This window comes from Myodes glareolus, chromosome 6 (assembly GCF_982192425.1).
Source record: "Myodes glareolus chromosome 6, mMyoGla1.1, whole genome shotgun sequence".
Classification (NCBI taxonomy): domain Eukaryota; kingdom Metazoa; phylum Chordata; class Mammalia; order Rodentia; family Cricetidae; genus Myodes; species Myodes glareolus.
Genome location: NC_142031.1, coordinates 79008816 through 79027234, shown reverse-complemented (window position 1 = coordinate 79027234; position 18419 = coordinate 79008816). Strand labels below are relative to the sequence as shown.

At 39.4% G+C, this 18419-nt stretch overlaps 1 protein-coding gene across 29 annotated transcripts in view; it reads right to left on the bottom strand.

The window, feature by feature from the left end:
• The window catches only part of Nrxn1 (neurexin 1), a 1058343-nt gene extending 1044096 nt beyond the window's left edge, over positions 1-14247 (bottom strand). For 8 of the 29 annotated variants that reach the window (XM_085690899.2, XM_087907274.1, XM_087907282.1 and 5 more), the window contains exons 1-2: positions 13771-14247; positions 9175-10824 (exon numbers count right to left, since the gene is read on the bottom strand). In XM_085690899.2, coding sequence (XP_085547025.1) covers positions 9175-9946 — 772 coding nt within the window. In that variant the 5' untranslated portion in view covers positions 9947-10824; positions 13771-14247. The remainder of the gene's footprint in view (positions 1-9174; positions 10825-13770) is intronic. The other 21 variants (XM_085690912.2, XM_085690925.2, XM_085690916.2 and 18 more) reach the window with 8 other exon arrangements.
• Between the last annotated feature and the right edge of the window lie 4172 nt (positions 14248-18419).

The following is an 18419-nucleotide window of genomic DNA, read 5'->3' as shown; positions in this document are numbered from 1 at the left end:
TTATAAGCTACCAGGAATAGCATTAAGAATGCCTCTTTCTAACTCCAAGAATGACCGTTGGGCAAGGAGTTGGGAAGCCAAGCTCACTTCTCCAAACACTAGGATCTCATTTTTTAATTTCATTTACTCCCATCTGTGCTTACAAGAGGACTAACTAGCAATGCTTTCTCCAATATCCAATATTTGTATCCTTAGGGGAACCACATTCCAACTCAGTAAGTATTGATTATTTGACTGACCTAGGTGTTTGCATTTGTACCAAACCCCCATGGACTTCAATATTTTCAACCTTTTTATTTTCCAAACATTAAAACAGGAAGAAATACAGTAAATACAGTGTGGCTTTCTAACTCAAAAGGACAAGGGATAGTGTTCATTGGGTGCAAGTAATAAGTAATCTCTTCTGATTACTGGAGTTTAGGCAGCCCACTAAGCATCCTGCTAATAGAAGGTCAACAAGCGAAGCCAATATGTGTGATAAACTTTACAAGCTGTATTGTTTTGTTCGGTGTCCTGACATTGGAAAGTGGCACTCAATTTAAGTCTGTTACAACCCTCAAATCTAAAGCATTAGTGTAAGTCTGCCACTTAAAGCAGTTAACAACTATCCTAGCAGCTATTTACCCTTTAAGAAATGAATATGCAGGCTTTGAGATGCAGAGCCTGTCACTGCAGAGACGACTGAACACCTGCGCTCAGATTCCAGCCCTATTGTCCACTCCATTGGACTTTTTAGAAAGTGAACTTTTCTAACCTGCACGTGGCTCTGAAGTAAAATGGCACTTTTACCGAGCTGGGGCAATATGGGTGTTGTGGAAAAAAACTGAGGGAGATGGCTAGAACTCAATACAAAATGATTTCACTCAGTAAAAATAAACAATTATTAGCAATACAATTGCGAGAGGACACTTTTTAGCTGTTTTCATGTTTATCGGGGGCCTGCAGCACCAGTGAGCTAGTGGACTTTAAATAACTGGACACACAGCATCGTGGAGAGCATGTTCATTTATAGACTTAGAAGATTTGTAAAAAATTTGATTGGATTATCTAGTAATGTGTTTTCCAATATCCAATTACTCACTTAAACGTTGAATTGAGCTCATTCAAACTTATCAATCAGCAACTTGACAATTTCAGCATTTGGGCTGTTCAAATTGAAAGGTTTACATTGATTAATTGTAATGGCAAGATACATGTTTAAACAATACAAATCAAAATTAAAAGTGTATTTTAATTCTAAACATTGTTATGGCGTCAGAAATTGAAAAATGATTCAATTTCAAACGTTATATCAGGTACTTTAAACAAAGAACTCTATTAGTTCTTAATTTATTTATATATAAAATGTGTGGCTCTCTGGAGTGATGTTTGCATTTTTGTTACAAATATTAAATGTTTTTCATAAAAATATTTTTATGTGTATCCCCACTGAGAATTACCTCACACCTTACCTTTCATATATAATTTGTAAATTATTCACTAAACAGCAATCATTTTTAATTTGAAGACTTTTTAAGAAGTTAAGTGGCTTTTACATACAATAAAGTACACAGATCTTCAGTGTATAGGTCAAAGAACATTCATTCACACATATGTATTCCAAACAACCACCACCTAGACCCAAAGTTCTACTCTCTTTCAACATTACTGAACAATTAATTCTATTCTGACCTCTGTCATCATGGATTATTTATGTCTCTTTAAATCTTCAAAGATATAGGCTCATAATATTATTTATAACAGTTATCGCCCTCAGTTATGCATATTTGGTTTAGAGTGTTACCAAGAGAGACAAGGAAACTAGTGTCATGGTAACTCTGTTTGCCACGTATCCTCATGCAGCAGCAGAACTGCACCAAAGAAACAAGGTGACAGTGATGTATATATAATCAAAATAATCCTAGCATAGATTGCTAAAAAAGCATTTAAACTTGAACCACGAGTGTAGCCATCACACTGAATAGTTCCAGGGTTTGTACACATCACCCACTTTCATACAGTCTACACAATAGGACAGCAGGTACTGTCAATGTTTTAGTAAACTGACCATGAGGCTTCTTAATTTGCAGTCTTAGAAACTGAGACACATTATTTTGAGGGCCTTGTCATGCATATAATGTCTATTTAAGAACAAAGCCAAGCCTCATATTATTTCTTCTGATTTTAATCGTGTTCTGTTTACACAATAAAATGTAAATAATAAGGCAGAAAAGAAATCTGATAACGCACCCTGTCTATTCCCACTGCAGTACTGAAGTATAAATATTTGTAAGCTAGGCTGAAATGATTTCTCCAAACCCTATTAGAAATTTTAAAACTTACTATTCTGTAAACTATGCAAATATATCTATTCCTGTATTTTTAAGTAAGGAAAAATTAGATCGAGCCATAAAATTATATAGACGTGCATGATAATGTGTATGTTTTACAGAATATTTTAATAAGATGCATTTTGACATAAAAACTTGTTCAACATTATATCAAGAATGTTTGTGGATGTTTGCAAAGTGACTTTTAAGGAACCTTTATTGTAATTAAGGCAGAACTTGACTGTCTGTGATGACATGTAATTGAAAGGTTTGCATAGATTGATTGTAAAGGTAAGATACATGTTTAAACAATACAAATCAAAATTAAAAGTGTATTTTAATTCTAAATATTGTTATGGCGTCAGAAATTGAAAAAATAATTCAACTTCAAACGTTGTATCAGGTACTTTAAACAAGGAACTCTATTAATTCTTTATTTATTAATATAAAAATGTGTAGGCTCTCTGGAGTGATGTTTGCATTTTTATTACAAATATTAAATGTTTTTAATAACAATATTTTAATGTATATCCCCACGAGAATTACCTCACACCTTACCTTTCATATATAATTTGTGATTTGTAAATTATTCACTACACTTTATTATAAATTTGACTATCTGTGATGACATGTAATTTTCCATTCATGCTTATCTTTGTTCTACTGTAAGAAGCACAGCCAGCTGGGAGAGACCTTGACTGAAAGAAACACAGAAGTGGATGGTGACAGCTTAGAAGCTCACAAGGCTCACCTCCTGATTCTCAAAATACAATTAAAAACAACAGAATCGCCAATATAATTCCAGTACTTTCTCTTGTTCAATGAATAATCAGTCACCTTGTCACATTTCGGTGAATGACGGCCACAGTTGGAACACAAGCACTCTGCCATACATATATGTCTCTACATACACATATACATACATACATATGTCTATATATGAAAAACAATATAGTGTGTTTGCGAAAACTGTAACATATTTTTTAAATTTAAAATATACCATTTGCCTGTCTTAAGCAGACATGTAAGTATATTTAACTTTTATATGAAAATTTCAAAAACAAATTATAAATTGGGCACCCAAGCTTAGGCTGGTAATTTAAAAGTCTCCTATTATGATTATAGACATTGTAGATATTAGTTTCTTGCTTTTGTTTTTGTTGGCTAAGTTCTGGCTGTCCAACCCAGTGATTGTGCAAGCTGAACCAATGTTCGGCCACTGTGCTGCATCCTCCACCCAGTCTTGTTTTAGCTAACTGGAAAGAATGCTGCTTAAGCACAGGGCTGGGAATAGTGCAGGTGTTATCTAAAGGATGGGAGACTGTTGGGAGAGATGCTTTTGTGGTCACGTTTGTTGAGTCATAAAATTTTTACATGGATTTTTTTTTAAAATTTTGACTCACAGCTTTAGAATGGATATTAAGACAACTGTATAAAGCAGAATGAAAAGCTTATTGTCTTCATTATTCCTTCCTTCCTAAGGTGAAACTGTGACAATTAAATAGATTACTGCATTGGAGTTTAGGTTTTAAAAGTAGGTACCCTTCGGCAATACTGTTGGCACTGACAAAAACAAAAGCACAACATGGAATCAGATACCACTCAGTGCCCAGCCCACGTCATCCACCATTCTCAGTGTTTACCTAAAGTCACCAGCTTAGTTTTCATGGAAATTCTATGAAAGCAACTATTGTTCTTATGCCAAGTCCTAAATTAAATAACAAAAAATTTAAGTTTTCCCACTTATAATGTTTGGGCAGGCAGGCCAAAGAGTATGAGTAATTTAGCTCCTAATCTAAAATTACTCAACAGAATATGAAAAGGAAAATAAATTCTGTGAATCAGTTGAATTCTAGAACGGTAACTATGTGTTGGTCATTTCACTGTCTAATAGTAAGAACTCCCCAGTATGCTTCCTCAAGGAGGAATCCATTCATGAGCTTTGTCCTACTTGAAACTTTTTAGCAGAGGTAACTAATTTTTTTATCTACAACAACAGACCTAAAATAAAAATCTGGCAATGTTTCTATTTCATTTTTGTTCAGTATTTACAATTTAACTTTTAAAAAATCTCATAAACATTATTGGTTTCTGTAGGAACTATAGGAATATTATACATAATTTTATCTTAAGTGGTTTACAATGTTGCTCCAGAAAGGCAGTATATGTTACTTTTTGTTAATAGATAAACTGATTACAGTGTATTGTATTTGGAGCATGAAACGTTGCCATTGCTTTCCAGAAGCCTATGGCCTCAATTGGATAAACCAAGATAAAGCAAGTGGCAGTCTATACAGAGATTAGACAATGATTTTCCAAGTGGAAAACAGTGTTATGAACAATAAATGAGCTTAAATCTCTAAACCTAAGTCCATGAAGATTCTAACTTCCTTAAGATATGAATCCTAACTTGAAGAATTGACTCCTTTTAAGATTTTTTTTCTCTACTTTCTCCAATACTTTGAGCTACAGTTATAGTGGGAGCATAGCAGCTGCTGTTGAGTGACAAACATAAAATAATATTTTTTTCGTTTACTCTTCCCCCTTGCAATCTGTTTTGTAAACTGATGTTAAAGTGTCATTAGTACAATTTACATTTGACACTGCCATTCTCATCTCACACGGAATACACTTGGGACTAACGGTGTTTAAAGGCCTTGAATAGTTCAAAAAACCTAGCAAGTCCTGTCCCGACTACCCTGTTGAATATGGACTGATCATTCCATTCAAAGAGGACGCCTGACAATGGCAGGGACAGGCTGCGCCATGCTCCGTGTTTCCCTCATCAACACCCCTCCATGTTGTTTACCTGTAGAGTCCCTTTCACATTGCAGCCTTAACTCCAACACCAACACCTCAAGAAAACCTTGGATTAGGCCCCTCAGACGATTTTAAAATTCCATACACTATATGGCAAGTCTTTAAAAATACACCACCATTTTCAATTCCCATACATATTCCTTCAAATGGTAAGTCTCCTGAGCAGACTATAGAATGTTGAGCTAGGAGTTACTTATGTGTATGACCACCGTTTCATTACACAAAAATAAAGCTCTGACCTGTGCAAAACCGTCAATCTATCATCTATACTTCTGTGTAAAAAGAGATGAATAAGGGAATTATGAATGTGTATCATTAAATCTCTGATCTCAGTAAAGTTATGAAAAAGAGTTCATTGAAACAGTACTTCACTAAAGACATTTAGTGCACTGCCATGTCCAATAATATTAAACAATAATGCATCTTCACAGTAATTCGAATAGAGAAACTGAAAGAAAATGACATCACAATCTAGTATGAAACCTTAACATGTGATCATGAAAATTCTAGGATTTACTTAGATCTGGAGATGACAAGAATAATTCCTTATTGATCATCATTTTATCTTTAATTTTAAGGTAGGTGGTCATAAGATTTATTTACAGTTTTGAAGTTGCTATGAAACTATCAGTACCCTTAAGTATAAAATTATTAAATAATAATGGCACAGACACACTTAAATAAATACGATCCACTGAAAATGCTATGTGCCCATAAGCATCCATCACTCAAGAAGGATGACATTGTTATGTAGTTGAGCTCTGATAATCCTCAGGATCAAAAACTTCAGTAGTGAATAAAGTACCTGTTTCTGTGACCATTTTGTATGTTTTTTTGCTCTTTGAAAAATATCTCATCCTTCTTCTACCCACAAAATAAAGATTAATCTGAAGAAAGAACAAAATGTACATAGCATGTAAGAAGAAACATGACTCGGAAGTAAGGTGTTTATGTTCTTATTGAGGCTCTGCCGCTGACCGGATCATGGAACACAACTTTTCAGTGTTCTCTCTCCTTCATCATTACATAAATACAGTATGTGAATAAATGATGAATCTTATTCTGCCCAAAGGAATACAGCAAGAAAGCAAAGAATCGATTCAAGAAAAATATTCTTGAAATTCACAGGTAAATGGTGTTAGGCATTCTAGATGGGGAAGATAAAATCAGATCATTCTGTTCTTACTATATCTTGTCATCATACTTTTAGTTATAATTGTTTTTGGTTTTTTTTTGTTGTTGTTGTTATTTTTTCTGTTTGGGTTTTTATTGCTGTTTTTGTTGTTCAGTCTGCCCTAGCTGTCCTTAAACCACAGAGATCCACCTGCTTCTGCCTCCCTAGTGCTGGGATTAATAGTGTGGGCTGCCACCACAACATCGTTCTTAATTGTTTTAAATAGAAGGTCACTACAATATATTGGACTTCCTAAACTAAGTGTAAAAGAAATTGCAGAGACAGGAGATGCCTTAATTCTCTGTTTAATATTTGCTTAACTATAATCTTTCCTGTACATTTTCTGTAATGAATATTTACTTACTTTGTTTTTAAATTGGGTTTATAAAGAATGTGGTAATCAGTGTAAATACTGAATGGAGCCAGAGCTTTGTTTACACTTCATCTGAATAGAAATCATCTCCCCCAGTTGTCAATGCATGATCGGTGTTGGGAGAGGCATCTACTCCAATTAATTATTCAATAGTCACTTGACACACATGAAACAGAAAATAAGCAAAGTGAGGCCAATGCTTCTGGGAAGACAAACTGCGCCTTAAGCATTCCATTTCATTTCTTTGATAATCAGAGGAATCCAGACTTTTGTTTCCTTGCCATGACTAGTGGTGATCTTCACATTCCATTTCAGTTCAAATTTTCAAAATGAAGCAATGCTCAGAACAATTCTGATGGACTGACTTTCTTGGGATGACTTTTCTTAGGAATTAGGTACCAGACTGCTCCAATATTCATCATGTTCATTTCAAATTCTGCACCTTACAGAAAGAACTATGCATTTGTCAAAATAAAATGTATTTTGGAAACATCTAATTCTGTTTCTCTTTAAGATTACTTTTTTTTTTCAGGCTTTCTCCAGTCTTAACTGTTCCTGATTATGCATGATCCTTGGATCCCTACATTAAAATGCATTGAAATATTTTTAAAATTCATTTAAAACACTCTCCCACACAGTACAAGCTGTCATTGTGTCATATTTGTTTCTTAATTTAAGAAAGGAAGTTATATTTCATTAAGTTGCCTTCTTCATCATTTAAAGTGGTATTGGAATGCTTAGAGAAGTATTGTCCCATAAAAATAATATTTGTTATTCTTTATTAATCAGTACAAATGTACGCAACTTCAAGTTATACTGCTGAATTCCTCTCATCTAACTGTTATATTTATGATTTACAATTCAGCTAGATTTGGTAGAGGAAAACAATTGCTCTGTTCTATTTTTGTAAAACAAGAAATCTGGTATTATGTTCACAGAAATTTACCAACAGAACTGAAGTGCAGTATGGGACATGGGATATAGTTGTCTCTAATGATTTATGCCAAAGAACCGACTATAAACCCAATGAAAACAAAGCACAGTTAAAAATTCTTGAACACCCCACTAATGTTCCCATGAATGCTACACAAAACTCCTGAATAAAACTTTTTTTCTTCCTAACTAACTCTCTTTGCTGGTTAAGCAGTTACAAATTTCATCATGTCTTCCTTTCTTTAAAAGCCAAATGGGAGAGAGTTGCCAAGTCTAATAAGAATTACAAAGGCTGCCTCCTCTCTCAGCAGTATCAGCCAAGAGGGGAAATTAAAGAAAAATAATAAAAAAAAAAAACAGACATCACACAATAAAACACAGTCACACATAGAGCTTTTGGTCCCTGTCTTTTCAAATCAGAAATAATTATAATAATTTGCTTTTTTCCCCATTTCAACCATACATACTATATAACATACACTGACTGCTTTGATTTGACCTCAAGCTATGAGCCTAGCAGAAACCACGACACCTTTCTTGCTTAGCCACTAACATGCTTCCTCCTAGCCATACCACTCCCTCTCTTTCTGTTTATAGGCTTCCTTGCATTTATAAAGGAATAATTTCCTTGATCATTGTCATAAAAAATAAAAAAAAGAAGAGATACACAGAAAACTGTATTTTGTATGTAAAGGGGTGAATAGATGTGCTTTATTTTAAGTCCTAAGGACCACGGAAACAACTGGGCTTCTGCTACTCACAGAAATGACATCAGTTGGGTTTCTTTGGAAAATATCTTACCATTGCTCACATGCATCCTGTTCAAGAGCCTGGCCAACCTTCCCAGTCCAGAGACATCTAAATTGCTCTAGCACTTTGTTACCAAGGACTTGTTAACCAGGAATTACATTACTCATCTATCACTCTTCAGCATTAGCTGACCTGTCTCGTGCTTGAAGAAACCAAAGAAATCACAAAATTCTGCTCAAATATGCCAAATTTGGGGGATGGAACCAGGGAAAACAATACTATTTTCTAAAATCTTCCTGTTCGTGAAGAAAATCACTTATTTTTCTACAACCAGGAGCAGGTTTGGGATTCGCAATGGTACCCAGGATCTATGGACTGTCGAGTGTGCTTTGATCCGTAACCATGTGGACAGCTCTACCCTAGATGGCCCAGGATTGCTTACCCTGCATTTAATTTTCTCACCAAACTCATGCTAGGTCTTCTAAAGCAAGGTGAGTTTACTATATTACTAGTGGTACAGGGCTATGGAGGTGGGCAATGATCATCGAGCTACGGGGACGTGCCAAGCTTGGGCTGAAGTTTTAAGTGACCATTCTATTGGTCGCTGGGAAATAGGTAGACTTGCATGGACAGGGTCTCAGGAAGTGAGGGAGGCTTGCCCATTAAGAGGCTGCAAAGGGAGGAACTATCTGCGGTGGGCAGCATGGACTTGAGCAACAAGTCTTCACCTGGAGGCATCCGAAGGAGGAAGGCCCCATGCACCGGCCTCCCCCCCAGCCCAGGCCGAGGCTCCACGGGGGTCGGGCAGGCCTTACCTTGGCTGCAGTCTTTGCCTCGGAAGCCTGTCCTCGAGCAGTCGCACACGGCCTGGTCGTCGATCACGGAGCAGACGCCTCCATTGAGGCACACGCCACCTTCGCCCTCGTCGCCCGCCTCGCACGGGCTTCCCCCGCCGCTGTTGGGCGGCTCATCATCCAGCTTGACCTCGCCGCTGTCCACAGGCAGTGCTTGGGATGAGTTGACCCGGACATCGCGGATCCAGCCCTTGAAGGGCTCGCGTTCCCGCACCGAGGCCAGGGTGAGCTTGAGCGCTGCAGCTCGCAATTCCGGGGGCAGGCCGCCCACAAAGAGCCCGCTGAACACAGTCATGTCCCTGCGCTTGGACTTGACCTCCACCCACTTGGCCTCGACCTGGTCGATGTAGAGAGTGGTGTTGCGGAACTGGCGACGGATGCGCACATTGTGCCACGCGCCGTCGTTTACAGGTGTGTCCGCCAGCAGCGTGGCAGGCTCGGCGCAGAAGATGGAGAAGCTGAGCTGCAGGCGGCCGCCCCGAGTCAGGATGAGCTCCAGGAAGTCGCAGAAGCCCTCGTCGTCGAAGTAGAGCACGAGGCCCCGGGCACTGCGCGTCTTCAGCTGGAAGCTCATCTCGCTCTCACAGCAGGCGTTCCACTTGGGGAAGCGTGTCCACTGGCCCTCGGCACCCGGGAACTCCAACCCGCTGCCCAATTCTGCCCAGCAGCCCAGCAGCAGCAGCGACAGGCATAGAAGAAAGCAGCCCCCGCGCTGAACCAGCGCCGACCCCATGCTCGGGGCTGGGGTACGGCGGGGGGAAGCAGGGGGCGACAGGGTCGAAATGGTCCTGGACACCGTCACAGAGAAATGGGGGTCTGCAGAGGAGTGGGGGGGAGGGGGCAGGTGGGAACAAGAGGGGCTCACCCTCCTTTAGGTCTTTTTTTCTTCTTCTTCTCTTCCAGCAGCCCCTTCCTCTCTCCCAGTAGTTCCCTTCCAACAGGAAATCAGAGACCCCAGTGGTACAGGCTAGCCACAGAACTTCCAGGCCAAAGGGAGGAGACACCTTGGAGGCAACACTCTGAAAAAGATGGTCACCGAGGCTCAGGAAAATTCACAGATCCATTGGCATCCGGTGATGTAAAGTAAGGAAAACTGTGGCTTCAACAAACACGTCACTCTTTCACAAACAACACCTGCAATGTACCACCGGTGTGGTGCCAGCGAAGAGTGAAGAGGCAAAACGCACTCTTCTCAGGAAGTGGCAGGAAGCCAACAATGCGCCAGTTTCTTTGGATTTTGGAGAACCTTGGGGGCCTTCCAGATGTTGACCCCAAACACAAACTGAGAAAGGACACTAGTAATACCAGAATAGCATCAGATGCCTGCTTCTTCTGCCATATCCTGGGCTTCCAGCACCACTGAAGCCAAGGGCAAATTTCTTGTGCATGCGTTTCCCGGATGATTTCGCCTTATGTTTACCAACCCTGTCAGTAGAACTCAAACCCTGTTGTGAAACAGCCAGAAGCTGCTAGATGGTGAAGTCAAATGCCAACAGCTCTTCGATTTTCTCCACCTCTGCAAGGCCACACTAAGATGCCAGCATGTCAATTGGTTGTATGTTGACGATGCATTTTGATTTTATTTTGTCTTTTTATGAGAACCCAAAAAATCTGTGGAAATTAAGATAAAAATTAAGGCCTATAGTCAATTATAGTATTATATAAATCATTACTCAACTAGGAAAGCAGGTATGTAACCTGTGGTTTTGACAAACCAAAGAATTAATCTTGCTGGATACAGGTGTGTGTGTGTGTACGTGTGTGTGTGTCTGTGTGTGTCTGTGTGTGTGTGTGTGTGTGTGTGTCTGTGTGTGTGTACCCAGTAAGGCCTAATATTTCCTGCTATTTAAATGTCACACTCTTACGGGAAGCTATTACAACCTCGAGTTTACTATTTCTGTTCATTGGTAACCCAGAATATTAAGAATAATTTGGGTATGATTTCCTTTTCAAATGTCCAAGGAAGTTCTAATTTCTAAATTGTACAAGGAGAGAAATTAAAAGCCCCTTTAAAGGTTTCCTCCTTATATTGTGTGCTAGTTACAGGGAGAGTTAATACAACCCGTTCAATCCTCAGTTAACAGCTACTTTTATAACAGGTAAACATATCAAATTTCAGCAGGAAGATGCTGGCTTACATTTATATAGCATTCCACTTCACTTGTCTCCCAGACAACGGTAATGTAAGCTGCTTGGGAGCCTCTTTAAAATTTCCAGCAAATATATTCCTCCCTTTTATCACATACATAATCTGTTATAATAAAAAATATCTAACTGGAGCCAAAATTAGCAGTATTTATGTTCTTACTGCCATAATATTAGCTATTTCAAAAATGGGTATTTAATATTCTGCCTAACAGCATAGTAATCTGACTCCTCCTCAAGTCTTTATCTGGCTGCCAGCCATTAGGATTTGTGTGGTCAGAACAGCAGTTGGCATGTATGTCACCTCAGTTGCTTTAGCTCCAGGATGCTAGAATTTAAAGCCTTACCTTTGAATCAGTCAGTGTGCTATTAAATCACTCCTTTTTATTTAACTCTAATCTGACAGACTTTTGAATGGTAGAAACAATAAATCTTGAAGGAGGGGCTATGAATTTTTTAAACCAAATAACTCATGTTTTGAGAAAAATTAAAATGTATCATTTGGTCATTCCAATCGAACAATCTCTCTCATCGTGTCTCACTATCTTCTACACACACACACACACACACACACACACACACATACACACACACACACATACACACCATATTTATTGCTTGGACACAGAGCTCACTATCCAATTAACACTTTCTTCCCTACAAGCTGAAACTAGCAGTAATTTATGGCACTGCATTGTGGCTGCTCCTCTGTGGAGGGAACTGGGAGCATTTCTCTTCAGTTCAGAGTGATCCCTACAGGTGTCAGCTGAGAGCCATCAAGCTAGGGGATCCCACTTCAAGTTCCTGCCCAGATGAAATTGATGACGGGTTCTCTTCTTTCAACACATACACCTCCCACCCATACACACGCCTCACAGACACAATGGACTCATACACTTCTTACCTAATGGTAACAAAAAATCTCAGTTGCCTATTTATTATGGCTGATACATTCTTCACCCTCAGGTCTTAAAAGTCATATCTCTTCTACTCCTGTGCCAAACCCAAAGAAAGCTGCTTTTAAAAATGATCAATAATAACATATTATTCAGCAACTCTCAATGTTTAAGTAGGATGTGGAATATGATAAATGTTCAGCATTTAGTAAAATTAGTCTGCTCTGTCAAAAAAGTAGTGCTTAGAGGCCATTCTCAAGTTGTTTGTGTATCTGTCTGTCTCTGTTTGTCTCTATCTCTCCCTCTGTCTCTCTTGCTGACTCTGTCTTTCAACACACACACAGACACACACACACAAGGGGAGGGGATAGAGACAGGCTTAGTAACTGACTGTTGGAGCTTATTGTTGTATAATTTTATAACATATAAAATTATATGTTATAAATAACCTTTCTGCCCCCTTGCTCCTGCCCTCCTTCTCTGATGCACACCTTGACCATTTTGTAAAGAATGGAAGGAAGGAGGGGAAGAATGTATATATATATATATATATTCTTATCACAAGGGAAGGTCAACTGGCTCTTCCAGTTCCTAGAGGAAGCTCATTGTCTGAGAGACAGTATCTGTATTTTTATGGAGAAAGAGGATTCTCTCTCAATGCTCAGAAAAGACCTGGAGAGTTCACAAATTAGAGGATGAAATAAAGGGTTCTGAAAAACAACCATACCGCAGCCAAAACAAGAAGCGCTCTAATTCAAAAGCTGCCTAACAGCCTCATTAATCTTTTCTTTTGTTTCTAGAACAAAATTCATTCCCAAGTCACCGGAAGGATCATTATAGCATGCTGATCAGCTGCAGTTACGTTTATTTTATTATGTTTTTAGTGACATGCACACATGCATACACACACACACACACCCCTTATCATAGAACCTTTCATTATATATATATATATATATATATATATATATATATATATATCCCCATAAAGAATCTGAAATTCTGTAGAAGAAATATTACAAGTTTTATCTTTATGCCTCTGGCTTTCGCAAAGTACCTCAATACCAATGCACACCCAATATTCTCCCTGGCTTTCCCGCCCAGTCTCTAAGCACCATCCCTGAGACCAGTGCAGTTTCTTGGAGCCTGAAGTCTATTGCACAAATTAAGGATGGGCACAATCAAGACTGATGGGGAAGGAAGAGAAAGAAAGAGATGCAGATATGTTTTATTTTATTGTTTTGCTTTCTAGCTGCCTTTCCCTTTTCTTTCTTTAAATTATAAATCACTGCATTGAGCGTTTAGGTTGCTACCTAGTTCCACCATCTCATCTTCTTGCTATTTGAAAGGCTACATGCAAAACAAGCAAAATCTACACTCCTTCACCCTCCCACCACCCATCCTTCCCTCTCTCTGTATTTGTGGCATATCCTGGCCCAGTTACAACAGGGAAACATACCCTTCTCTAGCTTGCCTCGCCCCAACCCCTCCCCCAGGCCAAATTGAGCTCCTTTACCTGCCTGGTTATTCCCTTAGCTCCAGCCAGAGCCTGAAGCATGCATCGGTCAATGCGAATTTCCTGAGGTTTAAGAATAAGGCGATTGTTGTTGCCTTTTTCCGAGGCGTCAGGCTTGAGCGTCTATCTCCAAGAGTGCGGAGGGGAAGAACATGCAACGGAGGGGAGCAGCAGGGGGAGCAGGAGGAGGATGAGAGGGAAAGGGGGGAAGGAAGAGGCGGTGGTGAAACCCGAGAAGGCTGGGTTACGTGACGCCGGGTGCTGTCCTTCTGAAAGAGAAGGGCGGAGCTGAGCTCTCCGCAGTACCATGGAGAGCGGCCGGCCGGTCTTCTGGCTGGGGAACGGGTGGCCTCAGTGGGCAACTGCAGCACCTTCCAAGTTCAGACGCTGAAAAGCAAGGTGCCTCTACCTTTGCATCGTCCCTTTGCAGGGGGAATCTGGGGGGAGAAGACTTGCCATAGGCACTTCTAACTAGTCACTCGCCACCCTCCCTGCCGAGAGAGAGAGAGAGAGAGAGAGAGAGAGAGAGAGAGAGAGAGAGAGAGAGAGAGGAGAACCAGAGTCACGTAGCCTACTGAGCATGCCCAGGCCCCTGCTAGACCCACAAAAATCTTGTGGAGATTCCACTTCTCCGGGATTTAGTCGGGATTGGGCGGGGGTACCTGAGAAGATGCCAGGAAAGGATTCAGCAGCTAAAGGGAAGGAACAGAAACCGAGGAGCTAGTGACTAAGACGAACTCTGGCTGGATGTGCACCTGGTTCTCCTGTTCTGACCCCTTGCAAACCTCTTAGGAATGCCAGGGCAGGCGGGATCACCACCCTCACTACTGTACCCAGTGCTCCTGCCCCACCCCTTTCTGCAACCCTGGTCTGAGCCATCTGCCTGTGCTGTGATAAAAGGACTTTAGAGAGATCCACCAGACAATCACTCCAAGTTGGAGACCAGACACTCATGCATCTGAGAGGGTGCTTTCCTGGTAGTTTTTCAATCCTCCAGCTTTCCATTCTCTGTCTCACTTTGAGCATTTTGAGCTGAACCAAGTTCTCTACCTATTTAACTCTTCCCTCCATCTCTGCCTTCCTTTAGACTCTGGTAAAACCTGGAGAAAGTGCAGAACAGTCTGAGCCTCTCTCTGTGTAATTGGGCATGCCCAGTAGGCATTTTTGTAACTGGTGAGGAAGGAGTTAACTCTAAGCGAACATGCAGACAAAGTGGATAGAAGTCGGGAGTCCGTAGCTTTAAATTATGCTTTCAGGCCCTTGGACATTTAAATTCCTATCCCCCTTTTATTTCTACCACAGGTTAGTTTTAGAATAGAAATATCAGGTGTTTTTATTTAAACATCACAGACTTGATAGTTCAGCCTCAAATGCTGAGGAAAGAGTATTTTCTGCCTTCAGGCTATTTAAAAGAAGAATGCAAGAACTAGGAAAATTCAGGAGCCTTGAGATTTTCAAATTCAAGATTCTTTTCCACCATTTGGACCTTGGGGGGAAAAAAACAACAAAAAAACCCAGAATCCTCTCCAAATGATGAGCATGTTTATACTTTCGCTACTTTTGCTCAAATGTATCAGTAACCTGAATACAGAAACCCCAGGTTTAGGTCTATTTTTAATGCCCTTAGAAAAACAGTTTTATCTAGTGGTGACATGTCTAGAAAATAGAATCAGATTGGCTGAGTGTGAGTTCCATCTCTGACATTTGCTAGCTGTGACCTTGGCATAACACTTAACCATATGAAACCTTTATTACCTAGTCTATAAGATGGGTGTAATCATAGTCTCCATTTAATGTTCCTGAGTGCATGAATACAAAATATTATAAATTCTGCCATTGCTAAGTGGTTTGATGAGCAATTCCAACCCAACTCTATACTATCTGACACTGTGACAGACACTTTGAAAGCTAAAACTCTTGACTGTAAAATAGTGATTGGCAACTGTTATTCAAAAATGTTTAAGTGTGTACATGTATTTAAGTCACAAATGAAATATTAAAAGTATAGCTAAGTCTCAGAAAAATTGCTATTAAAGTTATGATATTTGTAAGTTGACATGAAATAAAAGTAGCCTGCTTGACTCAGGGCCTTTTCTTGTTTTCCTGATAATCATTTGCTGATAGTTTCTTGAGAGCAAGTGGCCTAAACAGCACACCAAAATTGGAATGGGCCTGAATTATTGACCCAGAAATGGAATGGATACAACATACTAAAATATCTAATTCAGAATGGTAGGGGGTAGGATAGCTTGAGTAAATGAGATGGTCGGGATGGGGATGTATGGAGACAGAGATCAAGGAAAGATATATCTTGGTTCAGGGAGTCACTATGGAACTAGCAAGAAACCTGGCACTAGAAAAATTCCCAGGAATCCACAAGGAAGACCCCAGCTAAGACTCTAAGAAATTGTAGAGACAATGTCTGAACTGGCTTTGCCCTGTAGTCAGAGTAATGACTATTATAAATGTCATTATAGAAACTACATCCAGCAACTGATGGAATCAGATACAGAGATCTGCAGTGGAATACTGGGCTGAGCTCCCAAAGTCCAGTTGAAGAGTGGGAGGAGTGAGAATATGAGTAAAGAAGTCCAGACCATGATGGGGATACCGGGTGAAACAGCTTACCTGAGCTAATGGGAGTCCACCAACTCTGGCCTGACAGCAAGGGAACCAGCATAGGACCAAACTATCTGAATGTGGGTGACAGTTGTGTAGCTGTGGCAGATTGTGAGGCCACTGGCAGTGAGACCAGGATTTATCCCTACTGCTTGTTCTGGTTTTTTGGAACCCATTCACTTTGGAGGGATCCTGCTCAGCCTAGATATAGTGAGGAGGGCCTTGATCCTGCCTCAAAGGAAAGTGCTAGAACACTTCCAATGGGAAGCCTTACCCTGTCTGAGGAGTGGATAGGGGTGGGAATGCCAATCAAGATGGAGCAGGAGGAGAGGAGTATGTGGGAAGTGGATTTGGTATGCAAAATGAGAAAAGATAGCTTTTTAAAAAATTAATTAATAAAAATCTAATTCAGATTATATTTTCATTATGGATTCATTAAATTCTCAAGATGTGTGGACATTCTTCAGTGAAAATGGTCTTCCAACAACAGATTTCCAAGAAGCAAGCTGAAGATAGGCAAGCATGTCATCTGCCTTTCAGCTGAAGCCTTGAGAAAGATTGTTTGTCCCTAAAGTGTCTATGAGCTGAAAAACTGCACAGTCTAATTCAATTTTATTATGCAAATTTGGATTGTTCCTTAACTTACTTTCATTGTAATGAGGTAAGAAACGAAGGTCTCATAGGTGCTAGGCCAGTGGTTTTCCACAACACTGTATCCCACTCCTCTTTTCCATTTTATTGTTGAGTCAGGATCTCGTATGTGGCCCAGGCTAACACAAAATCACTGGAACTCACAATACTCCTACTCCAGTCTCCTGGACAACCAGCATTACAGACCTGAGTTTTTGAGTCTGCAAATTTTGATTTTATTTTAAAAACAAAGTACTACTATAGACTAATGGTTTTCTTTCATCTGGCTTTTGTGATTTTTCTGATGAAAAAATTGTTGAAAACCAATTAACATTTCTATGCTTCATGTACAGATTTTAAAACAGAAGTACTTAGAATGCACACTCTCCCTTAAATACACTATGTACTAAATATATATATTTTTATGGAGGAGAATATCTGCAACAGTAAATCCCTTGTAAAATTGCTCTTGGGTGGGTACACAGCTTTAATTCCAGCACTCAGGAAACATCTCTGTGGATCTCTGTGAATTCAAGACCAGCCTGGTGTACATAGTTCCAAGACAGTTAAAGTTACATACACAAAGCCCTGAGGGTTTAATACCTCCCCCAGTACCACAGTAATACATTTATACATAAACACATAAATATCCACTGTGTCTCATATACATAACATAGGACAAAAGTTGCTTGCTTTTTTTCTAGTAAATATGAAAGAGAAACTATCAACATCAACTTAAAATGAAAGAAAACTCACAGTACAATTTAGTAATAAATATTAATTTAATCTCAAGGGTTTTTTTTACTCTGATTTGCTCTAAAATTGTATTTATACTGGTTTGGTTGTTTGTATCTTATCCTAATTAGTTTTATTTGTTTCTGTTACTTTGAATCTATGAACAAGAGTTTCCTTACAGGTAAAATAAGAATGAAAGTGCCTTTTTTAGCACAGAGTAATGACGCTGCCATATTCAGTGTTAGTTGTGTGTTTACTCTATGCCAGCCAGTGTTCTCATACTGGAATGATGTGTTTCATCCTTGCATCAACCCCACCAGATGGAGTGCTGTTCTCTCATTTTTACCAATGACAAAAGTGAAATAGAGACATTAACCAATATAGTCAACAGTACGAAGCTTGTAGATACAAGTATGAACTACAATAAAAATACTGAACTGCCCCTGACTGACTGCTTTGACTCTTTGTCTCTCAGTAAATGGTGTGATGAAAACAGCTCAGTGGTAGACAAAATACATTTTTTTTGTAAGAGGTAAGAATTTCACTTAAAAATCTAGGAATGAAAGAAGCAATTAGGAATTTTGTAATGCCATTGTTAATGACTGTATTGGTTAGATATTTTTGTTATTGGTTGGGTTTGATTTTGTTTGTTTGTTGTGTTTTTT